General features: G+C 43.9%; 1 protein-coding gene across 6 annotated transcripts in view; it reads right to left on the minus strand.

The window, feature by feature from the left end:
- Positions 1-1469: 1469 nt before the first annotated feature.
- Positions 1470-23915, minus strand: part of PTPRE (protein tyrosine phosphatase receptor type E) — an 82825-nt gene continuing 60379 nt past the window's right edge. For all 6 annotated transcript variants that reach the window (XM_042818212.1, XM_042818210.1, XM_042818211.1 and 3 more), the window contains 15 exons: positions 22564-22654; positions 21841-21917; positions 21680-21716; positions 21172-21269; positions 20476-20595; positions 19113-19273; positions 16807-16942; positions 16191-16340; positions 13988-14081; positions 13388-13464; positions 12110-12244; positions 11027-11152; positions 9860-10020; positions 6362-6497; positions 1470-4648 (listed from right to left, as the gene is read on the minus strand). In XM_042818212.1, the coding sequence (XP_042674146.1) occupies positions 4574-4648; positions 6362-6497; positions 9860-10020; positions 11027-11152; positions 12110-12244; positions 13388-13464; positions 13988-14081; positions 16191-16340; positions 16807-16942; positions 19113-19273; positions 20476-20595; positions 21172-21269; positions 21680-21716; positions 21841-21917; positions 22564-22654 (1674 nt within the window). In that variant the 3' untranslated portion in view covers positions 1470-4573. The remainder of the gene's footprint in view (positions 4649-6361; positions 6498-9859; positions 10021-11026; positions 11153-12109; positions 12245-13387; positions 13465-13987; positions 14082-16190; positions 16341-16806; positions 16943-19112; positions 19274-20475; positions 20596-21171; positions 21270-21679; positions 21717-21840; positions 21918-22563; positions 22655-23915) is intronic.

Below are 23915 nucleotides of genomic sequence, written 5' to 3' on the forward strand. Positions count from 1 at the left end.
AACATGATGGCATATTACACTGATGCTATTGCACCTAAGATTTTCAAATGTGTGTATTCATACCGAGAACCTAATTATTTACTCTTAATTCTTAGGAGAGAATCCTGCAGAAGCTTATTAACAAACAGGATGTTTTCTGAAATGGCTCTTATTACAGACAGCTGCTACTTGTGTAAAGGTTCCCGATTTGTACACCTGCTTATGGAGTACAGGGCAGGATTCTGTGTTCAGACTGATAGCCACCAGCAGAAGAGCCACTTCCATAGGACTCGCACCAGGGAGCAGAGCCATTCCACCTTACTGCTTCCTCACAGCAGCTTACACTCAAGCCTCCCACTTCCCATGAGATCTAAACTAGAAAACCCTCCTATACAATTCAGAAACAAGATCACTTGAAAGCAAAAGGTGTGCAACTTCACAGAGGCAGAGGCAGTCTGCAAGAAGAGAGGAACATAACCTTCTCTTGCAGAGACCAGGAGCAGGAGGGACACAGCCCTCTGCTGCTCACTGCCTGAAGCAAGAATGTGCTAAATAATTCCACCTGGACCTCTTCAGAAGTGCTACAGTTTCATTTTTCGACGTCTACCCAGCTGGCACACAGCAGCAACCTGGATCTGTTGTTCAATGTTAATGAATAAGTTTGAGTGGCATTCATGAACACGAGGAAACAGTCACAAAGCAGTGGAAACAGGAGGAAGGAATGCTTATTTGTGAAAAGAGCTTCCCTGGCAAAGTCTGAGCCCAATTAATAATTTGGTAGAAATTCTCACAGACTGAGAGAAGTGGCACAGAAAATGCATCAAAATCGTTAGAATAAAGCTCTTATTAAAATATCTAAACTACAAAATAATCCCTTAATATGCAAAATGAACAACATTCACAGTGAAGTTCAATTGCTCGAAAAATTCTCAGAGGCACTGAACAATTTGTGTATTAAGGAAAGCTTAGCTTCCACTTGACACGTGTGCCCCATACAGAACAAATACGTCTTTGATCTTGCTTAGTCTGTATTGTTTAACCAGCCCGCTGAAATCAATGTTTCAAGAGCAGTTTACAACCAAAATCTGTTCTTTCTGAAAGTTCAGTTTCTAAAAGCATAACCTTCAGCCCCACAGGTTGTGGAACACAAAACCTTCATGAAGAAGCATGAGGTCAAGGAAACAAAAAGAAAACACAGAACAAACCAGGAAGTGCAGAGGAGCGTTTGTACCACTGGAAGCCTTCTTGAAGAACTGCAGGGTCGGGCTTTGAGTCATTCCCTCAATGCTCACAAAGGAAGGATGCAATGGGACTAGGCTCATCAGAGCTCTGCATCGCCAGCTCTCATTTGTTAAACACAGTTTGGGAAGGCCTGGCTTTCTAATCGCTGTCATGAGTTTACTTGTGCTTTGATTATGACATGAATCAGAGCACTGCTTCCAATAGCGACGGATGGTAAGTACCAAGAAGTTACTGATGTAGATAATGGGTTTTCAGTCCTTTAGGATACTTTACTTAAATGAACACACAGACAGGAATAAAATTTAAAGATTTAAAGAGAGCAGTGCAGTTTGAGAATAAAAACAAAGCTTTGTTCTTGCATCAGAATGTATTAGATCTTGCAATTTGCATATACAAATAATTCAGCAACATTCACCGGCATTAAAAACACAGCGAGATCAAATTATAAATGTAATAAAAGGAAATAATAATAGCCGAAACTGTATAATACATACATATATTATAAAGATTTGACAAATTAAATACAATTTGGTTATACAGAAAAGTTTCGATAGCTTTACATTAAAAATGGTAGTAGGGAAATGAAAGCATTTCAAAAGATTGAACACAGGCGGTCAGGCTGGTTTTAAAAGTTTAAAAAACTGATACGTAAAAATACCCTAAAAAACACTGGTAATTACAGTAAGCATTCTTCATTAAGGCCCAATTCAGCAAAGCACTTAAGGGATTGCTCCAGGAATAAAGAGCCAATGGTACTGTGTGTTTTGTGGAAAGGATGTTGGCAAATGCTTAAATGCTCAGGTGAACTGGAACCTATCTTAACACATGAGAACAGTCAGTCAAGTCACACAGTGACCAAAACCACGCACAGATCAGAATGTACAACTTCTAATCAACTATTTGGCGTTTCCAAGTCATTCCATGCAACATAGGAAAATTTCAAACAGAATTCAGCTATATCCACGTTGAGCCACAGCTCCCAGCTGAAGGGCTGCTGCAACAGGCAGCCTCTCCATTACTCATCGCAAGAACTGGAAAGCAAGCTTCTCAAGTTATTAAAAAAATAAACGTGAAAATCACTACGTAGCTATATTTACGACTTCTGAACTACATTATTGTTGTGGGTTTTTTTCCTGTTTCCTCACAGATAATACAGTTAGCAACTACAACCCGAGCACTCACTGAACAGCTGATGTTTCAGCTGAGCTCCATCCTGCTCCTCGCTCGGACAGAGGCCCTTTTGTCACCCACAGCCTAAATGTTTGCAGTGCTCAGGGGACAAACAGGACCGTAAGAGACACTTGTTTGGAGAGCAGCTTCTTGGCATTATGTTCTATCATCACTGAATGCCTGGAGGCATTCGAGGCCAGGCTGGATGTGGCTCTGGGCAGCCTGGTCTGTGATTGGTGACCCTGCAATAGAAGGGCTTTGGAACTGGATGAGCACTGTGGTCCTTTTCAACCCAGGCCATTCTATGGTCCTACAATCACTCTACCTCTCTGATTCTCTCTGTGCTGCAAATGACCGTACCGAAAACCCCACTGTCTCACACCAAATTTATTTGGTAGCTACTTGAAATTTGATTAAATTTTAGCACGCAGTAGTAATGCAAACTTTGCATTCTTCTCATCTAGTCAACACTTTGTGTTCTGAGCATATCCAACAGCAAGTCACAGCAAATGCTCAGTCCTCAAACCACCTCTTTAAGTGCATAACTGCATGATTCACTGTGCAAATAAACACAGAAGTGCATCAGTGGGAAGACAAGCAGCAGGAAACGGCAGCGCTCAGAGCAGTGTGCTTACAAGGTCTTAACCACACCTTCCCCATTCAGTATGAAAGCGAGGAGAGGCAGAAGGTGCTCCTGTCTCCTTGCGGTGCGTCAATGCGTGATGCTCCATGTTAGCAGCTGGGAGAAATGCTCACAGGAGTGGTGAAAGGATCCGTTTCAGTTGCTTGATTTTAAGTAAGGCTTTTATGCTTGCATTGATAAAACCCCGCCAACTGGACAAGACAGGACTAGGGCATATTAGTTAGGTACCCAAAGTACACATTCACCTATTTTGTGCTCATTAATTCCTATGCGCGTTTTAAAGAGGGGGAAATCCAGACTTTCCATTTGTTCAACATGCAGACGCCCTGCGAGCTTTGACTTTCTAACCCCCAAGCACATCCTGCCCAGGGATACAACAAAGGCTTGTAGAACATATTTCCCCAATCATATTATCAGTAGTACTTTCATTAAAAATACATCTATATGCACAACCACATCCCCCCTTTTAGATAAAGGAAGCACTCCTTTGCTGATAATACATATGGGAAGGCAAGAACATAAAGGAATTTTCTTCGTGTTGCTCATGCTACGCAGTTCTTTTTTTTATTTTCCAGAGTTGTAATATTCTTGTTGAATCTGAGAGAGCTCTGCCCTCTGCTTTTTCTCACTGTAGCTGGAAATGATGCACACATATTGTGAAGCTCTATATCCATGGCCAACCAGGGCTGTAATGCCTCTTGAATTAGACAAATGCAAAATATACACTCCTGATATGCAGAATATTGTTCAATAGTGACAAAATGACATTACGGTACTCCTGGATTGATTCAAGCTGGTGCAGTATTTAGGAAAGAACGAAACAGATGAACATTGAAAGTCATAAGACATCAGAAATTCCAACCTGCATTTCTAATGGTTGTATCCTACTGACAGTAGAACACAAAACAGAGCTGCCACCCATGGGGAGGTTCTTACAAACAGCCTTTAAAAGCAATACCATTTTTCAGCTGCACTGTGCACTATCACACATGAAGGGCTGTGTTCTGACACCTGGAACAGTTCCTTGGCCTTTCAGTGAGGCCATGAAGTCAATTCCAAGTAAGCAGCAGCAGGTTATCAGAACACGGCCCAAAATAAACACCTCTTTTCATTTGCTATTGACTTTTGTGTCAAAGGTTTGCGGCCAAAACGAGCTTCCTTTAAACAGATGTACCACAGCTCATTATTTTAGTATGAAAGGTAAATGTAAAGATGCACGAACCGGGCAACGGCACTGCTGATAAATATCTGTAAGTGGAAAAGGAAATAATCAAAGAAATAAACCTTCCAGAATTAATTTACTGTTATTTAGAATAAAGACTTCTCTACCATCTTATAGCGATATACTCTATATGAACATTATACTTTGCTTTAGAAGATATTTATATTTCAGAAATAATTTTGTACAGCAAATGCAAATTTTAGAGCAAACACGAGGTCCTATTTACAGTCAAAGTCAACAAACAAAACGACGTGGAATAAATTAATATCATATACAACTATTTATACAGACAACTTAAAAAATAAGGCAGAAGTTTTTCATTTAAAGTTAGCATAATCGGAAAATATGTCGATGAAGTCTTGTACCACTCTGTAGCAGAATTCATACTGTTCCTGAAAAACAAGAAGACACCAAAATGTACTCCGGTTGCATCACACCTTATGAATCATCGTTACGCAAATCTGAGCGGGGCAACGTGTTCCAACTCAAAGCTCAGCAACACCCATCAGTTTGACCTCATCTCCCCCCCGTTTGCTCACTGCCTACGGTTCCATGGCTCTGCTCTCCCTGCATCCATCTCCGCTCAGGCTCCCTCCTGTCGCTGTGAGGAGCTCTGCCACCACGGACAGGTGACCAGAGGACCTCAGTGCAAGCAGAGCCGAGGTTCAAGCATAGACCCACGGCGGTGCTGACACGGGAGGCTCCTCTCGTCTCACATGCAACCAACTTTTTGTAACGGCCAAATGAGAACACCCTGACCCCGCAGAACCACAGACCCGGCAGCACGGCTTCCTCTTCAAAGCTGTCAGCTTCCCTTTTATGTGCAGAAGCAGCTGAGGATGAATCCATTCTGATTTTTTTTTCTTTAATAAAGGCAGCGGTACTTCTCTTTTGTCAAACAGGCTGATTCCCGCCTGTCAGTTAACACGAATTTCAGCTTTCTAGGGGATAATTCTTCAAATGAACATCACTTCTTAAACCTGTCTTCTCATTCGGGCTGAGCTGCTGATGGCACTGAGCCGTTCCCATCGCGCTGCCGCGGGTGGCTCTTCCTGAGCACCCCAGGGAGCCTGCCTGCTTAACTCCAGGCTCTAACAGCTTCACAGCAGAAACTGTGTGACAACGCAACTTCAAATGGAGAGAATATTAAAAGAAAACAACTTCCCAGTTCATTTTTTTTCCTGAAATGGAGCTCCGCAGGTAAATGCTGTCGGTATGTATCTACATACACAGCCATCCACTGGCGACGTGAGCCTGCCGCCTAGCTGTGCCATCCCAGTGATGGGACACAGCCCGAACCTGCAGGCATGCCCACAGCCTTCAGTGTGATCTGCCGGGCTGCCCGATGCCTAATACCTGATCAGAGCTGGAACAGGCATCTGCCGGAAAGCGGCACTGAACAGAAGCCGTTCCACAGCTGCAGCTCAGCTGAGGATAGCCCTGGCTATTACATAGCACCACTAAACCACAGAGCTGGAGCCCCAGAAGAAAGATTTCCTCCCTGCAGGTAATCCCGATGGAGCTCTTCAGCCCCTTCCCCAGTTCATAACAAGGAGATTTCTACTTGGGAAAGCTGCTTTCAGATAACTGTTTCTAAAGGAGTTCCTAATGGAAACTGTTACCAACATACAAAGCATCAGTGCTTCTATGTATTTCCCAAAACAGTGTCCCCATACATTTTCTTCTGTTTGATCAGTAAGGAAAACCCTCACACCAAGTCAGCATTTCTCCATGTGACAACTGCAAGCCCATTCAACCCTGACATTTTCATGTAAAGAAAGAAAAACCTGAGCTATGGAGATAGGGCTTAAAAGGCATTTACTAGGCATTTACTTCTTGACTTTGTCATCAGCACCGCAAACAAGATTTTGGTTTATTTAACTGTCACCAGTTCCTAACAAAGCATGGAACGTTTAGCCAAGCTCTACTTTCAGACAGGCTGTAAAAAAAATCCGGAAAAGATACAGATTTCTGATGCCTTGTTCATACACAGCCGTCATACATTATTTATTTCAACCTGCAACAAACCCCCTTTGTTCTCCTCCCACAAGGATATTTACAAACATACATCCTTTGAGAAAGGTTCGGATTGTTAAATACCATACCAGTGTTTGCACCATATGTGGCCTCTGCAGTCTTAAGCTCTTCACAGCTTGAAATACATCTAAGAGCCCCTCAGCCTTCACTCGCTCCAGAATATTGCTGAGTGCAATGAATGTACCTGTCCTTCCAGCACCGGCACTGCAACACAAACACATCTGCTTGGCATACAGCAGGATAAAAACTGCAAAGATAATATTGATAGAGAATACCCAAATACTAATAGCAGGTGATTTTGTCACGTCAGCCATGCTGAAAGCGAGCCAGAATTAATTCCAGTGAATTGTGAGCCAGGCAGCAATTGAAGACACTGTTATAAAGAGGAGTGGGAACGGCTGTTTGTGAGTGTGGATGGTGATAGGACAAGGGGGAATGGTTTTAAACTGAGACAGGGGAGGTTGAGGTTGGATATGAGGAGGAAGTTTTTCATCCAGAGGGCAGTGAGGCACTGGCACAGGTTGCCCAAGGAGGCTGTGGATGCCCCATCCCTGCAGGCATTCAAGGCCAGGCTGGATGTGGCTCTGGGCAGCCTGGGCTGCTGGTTGGTGACCTGCACACAGCAGGGGGTTGGAGCTGGGTGAGCATCGTGCTCCTTTGCAACCCAGGCCATTCTGTGATTCACTCTATGGTTCACTGGAATTATTATTCCAAAGCAACGTGATGGACAGTGTCCAATCCAACAAAAAGATGGTAACTGCTCTTACGATCTGAATCATTCCTTTTCAAGCAGGGAAGCTAATATAAGGAAAACCCCAGTAAGTCTGCATGCAGGGTGATGTTACATACAACTAAACAGAAGCAACTGCTCTGCCTCTAACCTGATTACAGCAAGCCACCAAATATAGTCCCCAGTAACTGTGGTTCCTTTTGTTCTGGCATGCTTCACTCAGGATATTTTGCTCTTTTATTCACTTCAGACCACAATTCTACACCAGCAAAATAGATTTGAGTGACTGTTAACCTGACTTAGATACCTAACATCAGAGACAAAAAAAAAAAGAAGTGCTTTCTCTCTTCTAACAGAATTGTGGCCCGTGTGACACACACACAAATACAACCACAAAAACATCAACAATTAACAGTAGCTGTGCACTGCCAGGCCAATAGTCACTAAAAACAGGCTGGAATTTAGCACTCGGTGGTAAGCTGGATTGCAGAACAAGGAGAAACACAAAATAATTTATGAAATTTAAAATTTTAATGTTTTTCAATCATTTACAAGCAGATAAAATGTAATCATGTGTCACTGCTTCTATCTTATTCCCATCAAATGAAAAAACATCTGATAAGCACAGCCCTATGCAGAGATTAAGTGCAAGTGCACATACCCTCAGCTGGAGGAAAAACAAACAGGAATGCTGCATGGGATGCATCCCTCCCTTCAGATAATTACTTTTATCAGGTTAAAGACAAAATCTGTGAAATCTAACATGGCTGAGGTCTATTTGTCCTTAGCTAACCTGTAGCAACAATATGTGGCTTTTAAAGCAACCCGTGAGCAATGCCCTTATCTACAGCTCCAAAAGCAGGAGGAAAAAGATATGGAGTAACCCGGGATGCACAGGGTGCTCATCCACACACTGCTCTTCATTTGTTTATGTCTATACTCCTCATGCTGAACACTCACTCCCTTTCCTCCCAGAACACATTCTCAGCATCTCTTTGAAGAGTTTGGTTTATGTTGGCTTAAGATTTTTTTGTACAGAGAACTGCATATGAAATACCACGAAGAAGTAGATGCATTTCACGGGAACACGGCGCTGCTCTTTTTGTACCCACTTCTCTCTCTGCACTTCTTTCAACACTTGTCTTAAGGAAAGGAAACTTTTCACTTTGACTCTCAAACTTTTCTCGAGACAAGTTCCAAAGCCAAGGGTGCTCTGAAAGGACACTGGGCAAGAGGCAGAAGGAAGGGGCCTTCAAACAACCCTGCAGTCTGGAGTTGTTTATTACAGAACAGAAAGAGTGAAGAGAGAAAAGCACGGGGAGCTGTGAGCTAAACAGAAGGCAGTGGGAGACGTACACTGGAAGTGAAGGGAGTTGGGATTCAGAACAGATTGGCTTTGAATTCCGTTGGCAACTCAGTCAGCAAAACCCTTCTAATCCACTTAGGGCCGTGCCTCTGTCCCCATTAATAATCGCTGTCTTAACAGTTCCTGAAAGGGTTCATTAATATCCGGAAAAAACGAACTGCAGTTTCCACAAGTTTAAGCGAGCACTCCTCTAAACCAGTCTTTGACTTGAGATGTGTTTACTTACTCATAAATTTACATTCATTTACATCTGAAGCCTCAGGTCTGACTTCACGGAGGGGTTCAACTACGCTGTGTAGGGGATGTCGAAACAGATGCAGCAGAAAATTCTCAGTGTGGTAAAACCAGGGGCGCATTGCATGCTTAGTTTCATTGTCCTTATTTTTTTTTTCCCACCATTTTTTAATTGTTACAGTAAGTTTTGAAAAATTCACTTCAAATGATTAAGCCAATGCTTAATTGCATTGGTTACAATGCTGAAAGCTCAAAGTAGCAGCAGCAATGCATAACCCACATAGTTCTTAGAATCATAGAATGGCTGGGGCTGGAAGGGACCTCAGGGATCATCAAAAGCTCCAACCCCCTGCTGCATGCAGGGCCACCAACCTCCAGATCTGGCACCAGCCCAGGCTGCTCAGGGCTCCATCCAACCTGGCCTTGAACACCTCCAGGGATGAACAGGGCATCACAGCCTCTCTGGGCAGCTGTTCCAGCACCTCACCTTCTTATGCATCTAATTTGTGTATATCAAAGACAACAATTGCTTTTACCTCTTACTTTACTGGTTAGAACTATTTGATACTTTACTCACTGTCACTGTCGCTCAGAATTTTACCTCCCCAGCTTTTCATTAAAAAATGGCTGTTCAAATGGAAGAACCAAACTTAAAATAACATTGCTGCCATTGAGTTCAGCCACCACAGGGTTGGGGAACACACAATGCCCCAGGAAAAACACATGAGAACAGCAAAGAGCAAAACAGTGAGTAAACAAGAAAGAGAAGAAAGCTTTAGCAATGAACACATGCTACTGCAAGATCCCCATGTCCAAAATACTCCAACAAAGCTGCGATCCCAGGATCTTTTTGCTTCAGCAGCACCTGAAAATGCATGATGCTGCAGACAGCCAAAATACAGACCATGCTTCTCAGGCTGAGACTCTTCAGAAACTCTTTAAAACTCACATCAGAAGAAACAAGAAGTCAGCATGCACTACGGACAACAGCTCTAACAAAGTCAGTCCTAATTCTAACTTGGGCTCATCTATCAAAACACTTCCATGGATTAAATACTCAATTTTGAGGTCAGAGACATGCTGATTTTTCCTTTTCTCTATCTTTGCCTTGTATTTCTTCTTTTTTTATGGATGCAGCCCACTGGCTCACAAAGGAGGGCTGCCCTACCAGCAGCCAGACAGGAGAAAAAGAAAGCCTAGCGCTTGGCTGATTGTGGGAAGGAGAGGGAGCCTCACCTGCAGTGCACCGTGATGGGGTGATTCCCCGTCTGCTGCTGCTGCTTTTGGACAGCTGCAATCAGGTCAATCATCCCTTTTCCTTCCGCAGGAATTCCGATTTCTGGCCACCCATGGAAGTGGAACTGCCGAACCAGCCTGCTTTGCTTCTCTTGGTTACCCTACGTGCATGCAAAGAACAGGTTCATCCAGATGTTAATTCCAGACAGCAATGAACTTCATACCTTAAAGATAAGCATAGGTTTTGTACCATCACGGTGAAGGGGGTTATTTTCAACCTGGTCTGTTATATATGAATCTGTTACATACATATCTACATACATGTAAGAGTTCTGTTTCTACATTACCTCTGGCTCTTAGCTTGAAACTAACATTACTTGTCTTGCTTTTATGTCAGCTGATTAAAAGCAGCCCTAAAAGTTCAAGTGAGCACTACCACCCTGCCAGTTTTGCCAGGCAATCTGAATGTTCCATCATTATTCCATATGCAATTCAATAGGATGCTTGGGAACAGACTTCACACGAAGCTCTGCGTATTCACACCTTATCCACCATCCTCCTATGAAATGAAATGCACAGCATTTCAGAGGCCTTTGGCTCTGCACATGCCAGCTAGCTAAGTGCATAAATTAGATGCAGTGCAATTAATTAATTAAATTCATCATATTCTAAACTGCCAGTAATTTCTTTCCCCCAAATGTAGCAATGCAAACCAGTTCTGAATGAAATGAAGAAGTGAGCAAAGAGATGCATGCAAATTCAAAAACAGGTCTGTGTAGAGCCTGCCTGTAGCAGAGGTGCATGAAGGGGCAGCTGCCAGGCAGAGGTAAGTACATGTGCACTAGAATGCTTCACAGGACTCTAATACCTGGAATTAAGTTTTCAGTAATAGGTACATGAGAGATGGTAGGAAAGGCAAGAATGCCAGCAGAGCAAAATACTACCAAAAACCCAACACCTTGCTTTGATCAAAGGCGTGCTTTACTGACCAAGATTTTCGTGACACTTTATGCAAGCGTTCCATACAAGCTTCCTCTTGGCTGCTAATGTGATAGATGACAACCAACAGCAGTTATCTTTAGTCAGAAATTCCAGCATTGAAGTCACATCATCACATTTACGAATGCCTTAAAACAAACAAACAACTCATATAATTAAAAACAGTACCTGATTATATGTAACTATGAAGTCCCTTACGCTTATGGCATCTAAAAGGCTGTCATTCTTTATTTCTACAGTTATCTCTCCGTGAGTTACTGAGCCCTCTGATGGCCAGTACTGGAAGCACTTCTCCTGCAAAATGGAGAGGGAATTGTAAGCATTCCTTGATTCATTTTTTCCACTTATCTACACCACCACCAACCTGTGATACAGGATGTGACAAAGCATAACGTGTTCTGGACACTTTGCAATGAAAAGCCTAGAGCCCAAGAACACAGTTGTAAAACATTTCTGTAACACAAAGCATTAAGATGAAACGGGAGCAGAAGTCATATCTGATAAATGCTGCTTTATAAATAGACCAGAACAAAACTAAGTAACTCTTACAATCAGTGCAGGTTTGTTAAAAATACTCAACAGAAAAACGCAACAACAGAAACCATTTAATGGCACTGAAGTATAAGGTGAACACTGCAGAGCAGGGAGATGCTGTTCTCTTCATTAATGAATGACAAAGGATGCAGAGGAGAGGTTCAGAAGCTTACAGAGATGTAACAGAGAGAGAAGTTTTCAAGAAAGCCTTGTCTGGCTCTTCTCAGACCCACATCAAGCATCCCTAAGAACTGTGCTTTTAAAAGCAAACTGGGCCCTCAGAAAACCAATTCTGTAGCTTCGGTGTTTTTGTCCAACAAATCAAGCAGAAGCAGCAACACTGGCCTACACCTACTAGTGAAGCAAGAGCTCATTTAGAATCACAGAATGGCCTGGGTTGCAAAGGAGCACAGTGCTCATTCAATTCCAACCCCCTGCTGTGTGCAGGTCACCAAACAGCAGCCCAGGCTGCCCAGAGCCACATCCAGCCTGGCCTTGAATGCCTGCAGGGATGGGGCATCCACAGCCTCCTTGGGCAACCTGTGCCAGTGCCTCACCACCCTCTGGCTTAAAAACTTCCTCCTAATATCTACAGAATCATAGAAATTTCAGAAAAGGCAACAAATCTTATATTGCTAGAACTTGTGGGCAAAGTGTTAATCTCGTGTGAAGACTCATATCTACGGCATTTGTAAAATGGAGCCGTGGGACACATACCTGCTCCCTCTCCTGCACCTCTGTGAGCATGACAATGGTGTGGCACTTCCACTCCCACACCATCCGCCAGAAATCCTCCACGGTGTGTGGCAGCGGCCCTTGCGTGGCAATGAAATAATCCTTCTGGCGATAGCCCTGCAGAGAAAGGCTGGGTTGTGAGTATGCCATGGCAGCACAGACAGAAGTCGGTGTTTGGAGAGAGCAGCACCAGCTTCTGTTCAGCTGCTGCCCACACGAGACGTGCTCTTGCACAGCGTGAGCATCACCCAAATCTTTCACGTGCTCTGGGGATGCAGAGCCCACCTGATTCTTGCTCACCCCTCCAGCACTGAAACGCACCTGAGATCTGAAAATCCACATTCTCAATCCTTTTGTCTACGGGTCACAGCAGTAACACAGAAGCAGCCCCACTGACATCAAGGGCTGGATACAGGCTCTGCTTTAAGGAGCACCATCGGTTCCTGCTGCTCACTGTCCTCATTAGTTCACCTTGCCTCCTCTCAGAAATGAAGATTCACGATCCTGAGTCTTACTTTATGACTTTTTACAGCCGTGGCTGAAGGAATGAAGTTCTGCTGTGAGAGCTGAGGTTTTCACCAGGAGATTATTAACAAGTGCAGTCATTACCTTTACTATGGAATGAACATTAGACTTGTTTTTTGAGCTACAGTTCTATTTCCATACTGATGTGATCACATTGTAGAGTACTCACAATCCTCAGTCACCGGTGGGCTTTTACTGTTTTGGGATATAATTAATTGCCATATTTAAATAAACTTAGGAATTGAAAGTGTTGCCCAGGTTCCATCAGGAAGCCAGGAGCAAAGCTGGGAATTAATGCAGGTCCCCTCAGTAAATGCTGGCTCTCAAACACTATGAGAGCTGTTCTCCATGATAGAAGTGGAGAGGGGGAAGTACATATTTGAGTTAAAAAACCACAGTCAGACTCTTTATTAACCTGGATACAGGCAAGAGAACTGCTGGATGTTTGCTGCTCAGTGAGTCTGGTTCTCTGCCTGCTTTTCTCAGAACTGAATACAAACCTTAGTTTATAAATCTAGCAACAACAACAGGAACGTTTAAATTACACAACATTTAAACTGGAATTCAGAACACTGAATAAGATTAGAAATTCATTTGGGAACTCTCATAAGCCAAGCCCAAACAAAACTAATGCTCTTCATAAGCCAACTTGGCTGAAACTCTTTAAGAAGACTTGCAAGAAGCAGTAAAATATTTGACTTGTAGCCTAAATGCATTGAAAATATTTACACTTACATCTATGAAGGAAGCATTGATGTAGTCTGTGTACTCCTGCCCTCTTTTCATTGACAGAATCACTCTATTAAAATCATCTGGAAGGAAAAAAAACACAAACATTCACTCTTTTTTATTGCTAACTGCACATTAACCATTCCACAATTACACGTGTGGAAGAACTACAAATTGCTTATCTGAAAGCCAGACAAGGGGCCCTAAAGATCTTACTCAGGATCTACCGAGCGTGTGGAGGAAGGCAGTATTTTTTCTGTGGATTATTTCTGCATTCATGCAGCAAGCAAGGTGTAACACTTATGTTCATGTGCAGACATTGCAGCACAGCCTCGGAGGAGGCAAGGAATCGTACAGAAGGTACGTTGGTGCAGGAGGTGGAACGGCTCCATTATTTCATTCTGTTCTTAAAACTACCTGTCACACATTTTGTGCACACACTGTAAGGACATCACTCTGTCCCTGACTTACCCAGCCCAGCTGTATTCTGATACGAGCTGCACTGCCACCAGCACGCAGGCATAACTTACATTTACTCACAACAACCTTAGGATAACCACACATTTACAGCACCACTTTCTACACACACAAAGTCAATCATCTTACACGGGATAATCTGGATGACTCTAGCTTTCTTCATATTTGCTGGAAGATTGCCAGTTCTCATGTTCTCTTTCATTATTCGAACGTTTGTTAATTTCTGTAATGAAGCACACAAACGAGGACGAGGATTAACTGAAACGGAAATGGTTTTATTTCATTATATTCTTCATAACCTGTACCCAGAGGATTGCTCACTGGGTACAGACCAATAGTGCAGTCATAGTTAGCTGACCATTATGAATGGTGAGGTGCTGGAACAGCTGCCCAGAGAGGCTGTGATGCCCCGTCCATCCCTGGAGGTGTTCAAGGCCAGGTTGGATGGGGCCCTGGGCAGCCTGGGCTGCTGTGCAATGGGGAGGTTGGTGGCCCTGCATGTGGCAGGGGGTTGGAGCTTCGTGATCCTTGAGGTCCCTTCCAACCCGGGCCATTCTGTGATTCTGTGAAAGCTGCTTTGCTGCCTTGTCTGTACAAATGTAATCATGAGAATAACACAACAGACCACTAAGATCATCATGCCCAACCAGCAGCTCCGCACACCCAGCACGACCCTGCAGGCTGCTCAGTCACACGCTCCAGTTCTACACCACTTCCCTTTTTAGAACCTCCACTTCCCCCATCACTGAAACGCACACTGAACTCACAGGCTCGTATTCATCCTGTTCCTCCAGCAATCTTTCATTTATCAATGATCCTTCTGAAGATTATTAGAACTCTGCAACGCTCCGCAGGGCATGAGAAGGATGCACAGCTCAGAGCCTGCTGTGCACCAAATAACCTCATGGGGCTCCACGTATCCATGCCACTGCTGCTGCAGTGACCAATGCCCTCTATTTCATCAGTGATGAGAGCACACACGGGACACAGAAGACAAGCACTGCCCTCGCCCCACCAATCTGTAATAGCAGAGTCTACACACATGCATGGTTGTGCCAGCTGACCTGACAGCAACCAGCTGCTTCTGCTGGGGGGATTTGCCAGGTAACCACCAGTGACAGGGCTGTGTTTCAGCAGCTATTTAACACAACTTCGATTTGTGCTGATCTGAATTTAATTTGCAAACTGCAAGCACTTTTTCAGGCAGTTTTCTATATTTGCCAGTTTCAGAAGCGCTTCTAATTCCAGCAAAAATCCAAGTACCATCAACAAACCATCAAAAAGAAATTCTCACATCTCAGAAATCACTTTTCAGCTGCTCTGTAACACTGTGGTTAACTGTGTGTGTCAGAAGGTCCCACACTGGTTAGAGCACTCTTCTGTTCCTCGCTGTGGATGAGCTCAGTGCCCCTGGACCATCCTTCAGAACACACAGCACAACTGAATGCTGCTTGTAAGCTTCATGCAAAGCCTTTCTAGCACAGTGCACAGCAAAAAACAACACTGAGTATTCTAGTTTTTCCAGAATTCCTATGTGTTTGCTTGCTTGTTTCCCCTCAGCGTCATACTTTTGAATTTTGAACTTGCTGCTTCAACTTTTACTTCATTTTCTTCTCCCAGTTCCCAATTTCTGATTAAATGAATCCTTTAAAAGTAGCAGGGAAATGCAGTGAACACTGAATTCACTTGGATTGAATGACTGAAGTGATTTAATCTTTCAGATCTAGAGTACATATTTCAGCATAGTGAGTAGCACAGAAAAGTTCTATTTCCTCAGCATAATTATATATAGCATAATAAATAAGTCTGTTTTAAACAGCCATCACAAAAATCCAGTATCATTTGTTTGTCCATTAGGGGTTTCTCCATAAAACATTTCTTTTTTCCTTTATCCCCCCGGAAGATGTGAGTGTTCAGCACAAAATGTGAGAGTTCTCCATAATTCACTCTGCCAGCAGCAGTAACTGAATTAACATTTCTGCTGACACGCCAATTAGGTCAATGTAATCCAGCTTCATCCTCCAGCTTTATCTGATCTGGCATCCAGTTCAAGACCAGAAGAATAATTCCTTTTTTTGTTTGTTTGTTTGTTTTTTTTTTTATAAGCAAATAAAATGCATAGGGGAAAACACCCATCAAATGATGTAGGTCTGAATGGGCCCCCATCACTGAGTCCATCGGAGCAATTGACAACAAGCTGAAAATACAACTGGCATCTCAGTTTGGACAGCCCTTCTCTTTTAAGATTGCACTTGCTCTGCTTCTAAAGTACCTTTTTGTTGTGAGGATTTCGACACTCGAAAGTCTCAGAGCAAAGGCCTTTCCTACTTACCTTAAATTCTTCTTCCAGCCCTATTTTGACAAGGTTTGGTGCCGCACTGTGCGATGTTTGTAGATGTTTCTCCAAGGATGACACATCTAGCTCTGTGTCACCGTAGAGGTAGTACTCAAGTAAGGCTTGATAAATGAAGGAGTACTGCATCTGGAACAAACAGCAGGCAGATAAGCATCCCCTGAGGCAACGGAGCAAAACAATCTCATGTCTGGCACTTTCATCTGTCTCATTCAGTAATGAACGAACTGATCACCAACGCACACCTAAGGCTAAAACTGAATTCCTGTCACATCATTCACGTTCTTTACAATTCCATTCAATCACGCAAGGGGAAAGCCTGGACATACCACAAGATAACGTGCTTCCTGGCGTGGTCTTTACTGCCAAGGCCTCTATCTCCTTTCCCAGTGCTACCTTCCATAGAATGGTTGGGTAGGAACAAACCTTAAAGATCACCCAGTTCCACCCCGCTGCCACCCTCTAGATCAAGGTTCCTGTTCCAGTTATCCAGGCATGCAGTGGAACAGGGCACGCTCACACACACACGTACATTATTTGTGCCGATGACGGCTTGAAACTTGGAGAGCTGTAATTCCAACCAGTGACTACTTACGTCAGTCTGAACCATCTGCGGGCGCTGATTGCGTATTCTTGAAACAAACTCAAAAACATCAACTTTCTGCTCAGCATGCATCATGTCTATCATGGCATCTATAACGATAAACGTGCCCGTCCGGCCCACACCGGCGCTTCGGAAGGAAACAAGAGACAAAAAAATCCCTCAGTTGAACAACAGAGTCTGCAGGAATCGCTGCACCGATGACAGAGGTGGAACTTGTGCTGCTCTCAAGGAATGAAAATTCTCATCACTGCAAAACACGGGGCTTCACTTTTTATTTTAGTAGCGACAATAACGACAAAGCTAAATTTTAGCATTAAAAAAACCTCTTCTAACAGCTCAGAAGCTGACCAAAATTAAATTACTCGAAGACCAATGGAACTTGTGCTTGTTCTGCTATAATTTCTCTTTTTAGCACTTACCTGCATGGTTGCTATTCCACACTACTTAGACACTTCGTAACTTGCTGTGACTTCTACACTTCCTAACACTGCTATTCCCATTTTGCTTTCTTTTCAGACATCCTCCGAAAGCCACGAGAGGGAGCAAGATTTCCACAAATTACATCACTCCAGCGACATTCAGTTCTTCCTTTCAGAGGAAAAGGGCATGGCATCCTGTGCTAGGCATTAATAGCCCTCCTTTGACCTTCTGCTAGCTTACTTCATACAGCCACTGCTGCAAGGTCCCAAATCACGACGCACGCTTCTCCCTCCATCCCCACGTGCCCAAAGATACAGCTCAACTCTCAGCAAGGAAAAATCAGGTTTGAAATAAATCAGGGCACAAGCAAACAAACAACGCCCCCCAACAATCTCTGTCTGTGGCCATTTCCTACCGCCAGGCCTCCCTTCCCTCTTGCTTCCTTTCACTCACGTGTGACCTCTCCATGCTGCCGACAAGCCCACCATATTCCCACAAAGGCTGCTCACTTTACTGACCCCCATGTTTGCCTTTAAGTCCCTTGCTTTTCCCCACACGATCCCCCCCTGGGCCCCCCCTCACTCAGTTGTTGCTTAGGATGACTGGATGGTATCCTTGTAAAAGCTTACTGAAGGAAAAAAAAAAGCACGGTTACTCACTACCGATGAGTTTCCCTTTCCTTTTCCCAACAATTCAATAGTGTCACATCCTGGCCGTGACGGAAATCAAGTGTCACCTTCCTCACTTGTCACCTCGAGCACACACTGAAGCTCTGCACTATCGCCCAGTCCACACGTCATGGCATCAGTGTGCTGTGCTGCACTGCCTGACTGAAATCTCTGGAGATTTTAATGAGATATTTTACACTTATCTCTATTTTGGCTCAACTTCTGTTGATTAAGTCAAGCACAGAATTTCCTGCTTGTGCAAAATAATGCTTAAACCCAGCACTGGTCTCCAGAGAACATCACTGCAAGAGGGTTTCCCGAAGGAAAGGCTGTGTGACACTGCTAAAAATCTCATTCCTTCCAAGAGTTTTCCTCAAGACTCCGATGTGTGACACATGAGGGAGAAGACAAATTCTAGCCCAGAAAGGTCTATAGGGAAGAACCAAAAGCTGGGCTGGGCAGGACAAACAGGCTGCTTTCGACAGCACACAGTGACTCTCCAATGTTCTCTGAATATCCAACATAAGCAACAGAAAAGAAAGAAATATATCAACCTACAACCATTGCCTTGAAAACAAAACCCAGAAAGACAAGGCCACTACTCTTTTTTACTTCAACCTCGATACAATAATTGTTCCTAAAAAGACACTTCGTAAACTCTTTTTTATTGTGATTTCATTAACATCCAATTTCAAACACTTATCAGAAATGTCTAATGCAACAAGTTCGTGTGTCGGCAACTGAAGGAGTGGGATTATGTTCTGCACTGGTATGTGGTACATTTCTTACATTGCAGCATTTAAATCTCCTAAATGCAAGCCTTTATTTCAAGATTTCTCGGCATTTGACAATTCACATAGCAAACTAATTCTGTTGTGGGAAAAGTGGAGGATGAATTCTCAGAGGAGCAGTTAATGGCGAAGGTCACAGATTTGTAATGACGAGGCTGTATGCTGACAAAGGACGTATTTATACCAAAGATCACTCACGGATAAAACAAAACCTTCTGTTTGAATATTAAAGCGGCAGCAAAGACAGATCTTTTGGAATTGTTCTTGTCCCCAGCTCTAAGAAAGCTTAGCATAGTATTACATACCCATAAGCACATAAAATTAACAGCCTGTTATCAGAAAATACATCTTCAGCCTCTATTATGTGCCCCTAACTCCAGGTCAGACAAGCACAGTGGCCTAATGAACGCCGACCTACCTGCAGTGAACCACAATTGGCCCAGCAAGGGCAGGATTCAACGCCTTGACTTTCTTCAGGAATTTCAGCATCCCAATAGGTGTGAAAGGCACCCCGAAATCAGGCCAGCTGGTGAAGTGGAGCTGCGTCACGAGCCTCAGCGCCTTACAGCCATCGTGGAGCTGCAGGGAATACATGGGCTCTGAGTCTGACTTTCATTTTCCACTCAGAGATTTAGAAAAGAACTCTCAGGATTGTTTATGACTTGCATTCCTGCAACACCTGGATCCTGACTTCACAGCATACATTCAATATAAACATCCGTTACCACACATCCTTAAAATGCATCTTGGCAGAGAAAAGGAATAATCCCAAAGTAGGGTACGTGAAGAACGAGACTCGCAATTTATGGTAACAACGGATCAAATCTTAAGTCCTTTTTCTGTCATAAAACCTTCACAACTCTCCTTTTAGCAATCTGACAGGAAGCTTAAAAACTGTGATCTAAAAGTGCAGGATCTGCATTGTTACAAGGTGCCAAATGCCAGCTTTTGCAAACTGTTTTACTAGGACAAGGAGGAAGATGGGGACAAACTCTTAGGATCAACGCAGTAGAGGACAATGGTGGGTGTTCTGCAGTACTTCACAAGGCCTGCACTGAGTATTAGCACTCCGTACCACACATGAGAAGTGAAATTCGAGTACTTCCATGCAGCTGTGCACAGCTTATCACCTCTCACTAGATGCACTGACTGAAATTAACATTACGGTCTAACCTGATGGCTTCCATCTGCATCAGATTATCACTGCATTAGGAGCAGCACAGCCTTTCCTTCCAAGAGCGAGATCTACAGGAACTTGTACCCATACAAGGCAACACACTGTGTATGTGTATGGAGCTACCATCACTGTTTGCCCCTCTCCTGGGACCCAAGGAGTCAGCACTCTGCTCCTGTTCTCTCTCCCTGACAATCCAAATGAGTGACTTTCTGTGGCACCTGACCACACAGAATCACAGCATGGCCTGGGTTGCAAAGGAGCACAATGCTTATCCAGCTCCAACCCCCTGCTGTGTGCAGCATCACCAACCAGCAGCCCAGGCTGCCCAGAGCCACATCCAGCCTGGCCTTGAATGCCTGCAGGGATGGGGCATCCACAGCCTCCTTGGGCAAGAACAGCACCGAGCAGAGCCTCCTGCACTTCATCAGTTGGCTGCAGACACACGGCAGCTGTCCCCCAGTGCCCACCACCCTGCCAGGCCTGGCACTGCACCCTTCTTAATAACTTGCAAACACACCTAACTGATTTTCCTCACTTCTTTCAAGCAGATATGGGACTGCTTGGAAAATTCAAACGCAGATGGAGCACAAGGATTGCGCCTTACCGACTGGACGCAGAACTTGCGAATGGTGTAGTCCACCAGCACAATGCAATCCTCCACTGACACACGGATGTTCCCATAAGTCCAGCACCCTTGGTCGGGCCAGTACTGATAACATTTATCCTGCAGAAACACACAGTGCATTTTATAACACTGAGCCTGACTTCATTGCTGGTCACACAGAGAACAAGGAAGTTACTTGAAAACAGAACGTAAGTATGCATAAGAGTATGTGGAGTTGATCATTTGACAGCAGACAGCTTTAACACTTTGCCAGTGCTATTGATGATTAAATTTATGCACAGAAGGGTGTGAATATAGCTTAGAAACTTTTTTTTTTTAAGCTACCCAAAACTGAACAGCATGGGAGAAGGGCTTTCTGGTGATAGAAAGGGAACCTGATGTCCTGACCCTTTAATTTTAAGCTTTAGGTGTTCTTGGAGAGAAATGTGAGGGTGTCCTCATGTAGGAGTCAGCAGGAACACTGAGTTTTAACAGTTCTGGCTGCAAGAATGTGCCTCTGGTTACAGGCTGTGCAGGACAACATGAGCTATCAGGTTTCTTCCACAAATTCTTATTTTTAGAAATTAAAGCTACATTTATTAGCAGGCACTCATTTGTGCTAAGGAGGGCTAAAAAAGAAAGCAGATGCTGAGCAGCCACCTCCACGCACCCTCAGTTGTGCTGAAAGCCCTTTACCTCTTTCCTTTCTTTCAAGTTTGTTAACATGACAATAACGGCAGACTTCTGCTCCCACACCATCCTCCAGAAGTCATTGACTGTTTCTTGCTTGGGTCCTGCACACAGAACACAGACCTGCTCAAGAGACGGCAGAGCACCTACAGCACATTCCTTACCAAGCAAAACAATAATAATTAAAAAAAGAAACAAACAACAACAAAAACAACTTATTTCTCTTTACCCAATTAGTTTTCCTCCCCCAGCTCCCCCGGATGAGATAAAAGAAGAGAAGCAAAGTGCAAGTGCTGCAAGTGAGTCTCCAAACTGAGAGCAGTATTTGTGGGTGAAAAGGCAGTGGCCTCCCTCATGCTCACCTTCCTTTCATTTACACTCTAACCTTTAAAGCTCACCTCACATTTAGCCACCATCTGCACCTGAAAACAAACCCTAACACTTCTAAACCCAAACACTTCTAAAATTAAGTACTTTTAGACACAAAATTGAGACTTGAGCATAAATTGATTACCTTGTGCAGCTATAAATTTATTCTTTTCTTTATAACCCTGAGGAAATAAATATCATAGTTAAAAAATGAAACGCCAGCGTGTGCAAGCACAAAAATACCTATTTAATATTAATTTACAGGCAAAGTTAGCAGTTTGGCTAGCAGAGAAAAACTGAACTTACGTCTATATATGATGCATTAATGTAGTCTGAAGGCGAGACTCCATCTACTTGGGTCAAAATCACTCTGGAATGATCATCTAGAAGAAAAGGCATTATGAGAACACTTGCATTCTAACCATCTGCACTGGCTTTTGTCCTTGCAAACATCAGGATGGGCCCAGCATCAGCTGCCTCCCAGAACACAGGCTGGACACCAGCCGCTTCAGATCAGCTCCCACCAAACCCACTGACAACACGGATGGGTTTTGGTGGCCCTCCCCCTCCTGCTGCCACAGCCTGGAACGGCAAAAGCTGCAAGGGACAGCAGCTGCCTAAGGTTTGTGGCTGCCCAGTCGTGCACTGCTCCCAGCTCTCAGTAAGAAACTTCCCCCACAGAAGCACTGTTCTCACACTTGAGGGTTACCAGGACCGCATCTCCACAACAGCTGAAGCCCAAACTGCACTGCGCTGTCTCACCCAATGCTAACCTGCAATATCAGTTTGATGTACTGTCATTTGGTAGAACACCAGCTGCTGAAGGCCTTCTAGAACAACAGCTGATTAGCATTACACAGCAGCATCACGTAAAATGATCAACAGCTAGAGACACACCATGGCAAAACAAACAGGTTTTACAGAGACATGAAGAACATCTGCAACCAATGAAATTATGACCAGCACCAGCATGCTCAATGCCAGACAGACAGCTAAGGGTCTGGCCGAGAAGGAAGGGTAACATCTTACATGGGAGGATGTTAGGGTATCTGTTTTTCTCCCTGTTTTCTTCCTTATTTGCCATTTCAAATGTTCCCTGCACGTATCCAGGTGTTAAAGACTGAAAAAAAAAAAATAAAATACAGAGTCAGTGTGTTATATCAGCTAAGGGCTGACTGCACGTGGCACAGGACAAATCTGCATTTGTACGCACTGCCTCTCAGCCAACAGAATCAAACATATTTGACTTCTTTCAAAAATAACTTCCATTACTCTAAAACAGGAAACCGTGCCCTGGCAGATTTCACATCAGAAAACGAGTTCAGCAGTTTTGAAAAAATAAGTGATTTTTTTTCTACCAGCGATCGCAGTTATGGAGAAGCCTGTTGCAATCTGAGCTGCTGCTTTAAGATGCCATCTGCCACCGTGATTCACAGCACCGCGACCCGGCCCCCGATGCACCGCTCTGCTCCGAGAGCTACTTTTAGCAAGAGCACTTGGTTAATAACAGGAACAGAGTTTGATTGTTAAGAGCCCAGTGCTGGGAACGTGAAATATCAAATAGCTTTCCAAAATCTATAGGTGAGGACCCAACTCTGGCAGAAAGGGAAGAAAAAAAGCAGTGGTTCCGGAAGAAAAAAAGCAGTGGTTCCTTTCTGTTGAAGCTCGCTGTAAGAGCACAAGTCAAAATTCTGCTCGTAACCAGTAAGATCTCAGACTGCAGATAAATTTAGTCCGGCTTAAAAAAATCTCTTGCAGAGCAATCAAATGAAGAAAAGAAATAAAGAGGGTGAGGATGAAAGCAAGGAGGAGCCCAAGGTGCGACTGCTGCACCTCCACGGGCAGAGCTGCTGAGCTGCACCTGCCAAGAAGTCACGAGAGAATGAAAGGGATGCTCTGGGAGAGGCCCATGGAAAAGCAAGGAACGCTGCTCACTTGGAGACGTGGCCTTGTATTCCATGTGCACTGAGACACCCCGCTCACAGCCAAGGGTGTAAACTGAATGGAACTTCAAGGTTCTTCTACTGAGCATCTAGAGCAGTGTTAAGGTAAAAGTAAAACCGCTATCTGGGAGTCAGAACTGCCTTCTCCCACCCATCACCTTCCTCCTCCACTTCCCCCAGACCTGCTCCATCTGCCCTGAATCACAAAGCAGAAAGGAAAATTGGGAAATGACTGCATTTTATGAGGTACCCTAAAGAAACTGCCCTTGCCTGCCTGTCAGAAAGCACTGCTCAGTATTCCTCCTTAGAAACAAATGGGTGCTGACAGGTTAAAAGGGAGGAAAGGGGCGGAGGGGAAGGAAGGACTTCACCACCGTCACAGAAAGAACAGCAACTTGCATTCGTGGGGTTTTTTTCCAGCATCACTTAAACTTGTGA

Source organism: Centrocercus urophasianus, unplaced genomic scaffold (genome assembly GCF_019232065.1).
Source record: "Centrocercus urophasianus isolate 14NV4802_14NV808 unplaced genomic scaffold, USGS_Curo_1.0 seq_17, whole genome shotgun sequence".
NCBI classification, from domain to species: domain Eukaryota; kingdom Metazoa; phylum Chordata; class Aves; order Galliformes; family Phasianidae; genus Centrocercus; species Centrocercus urophasianus.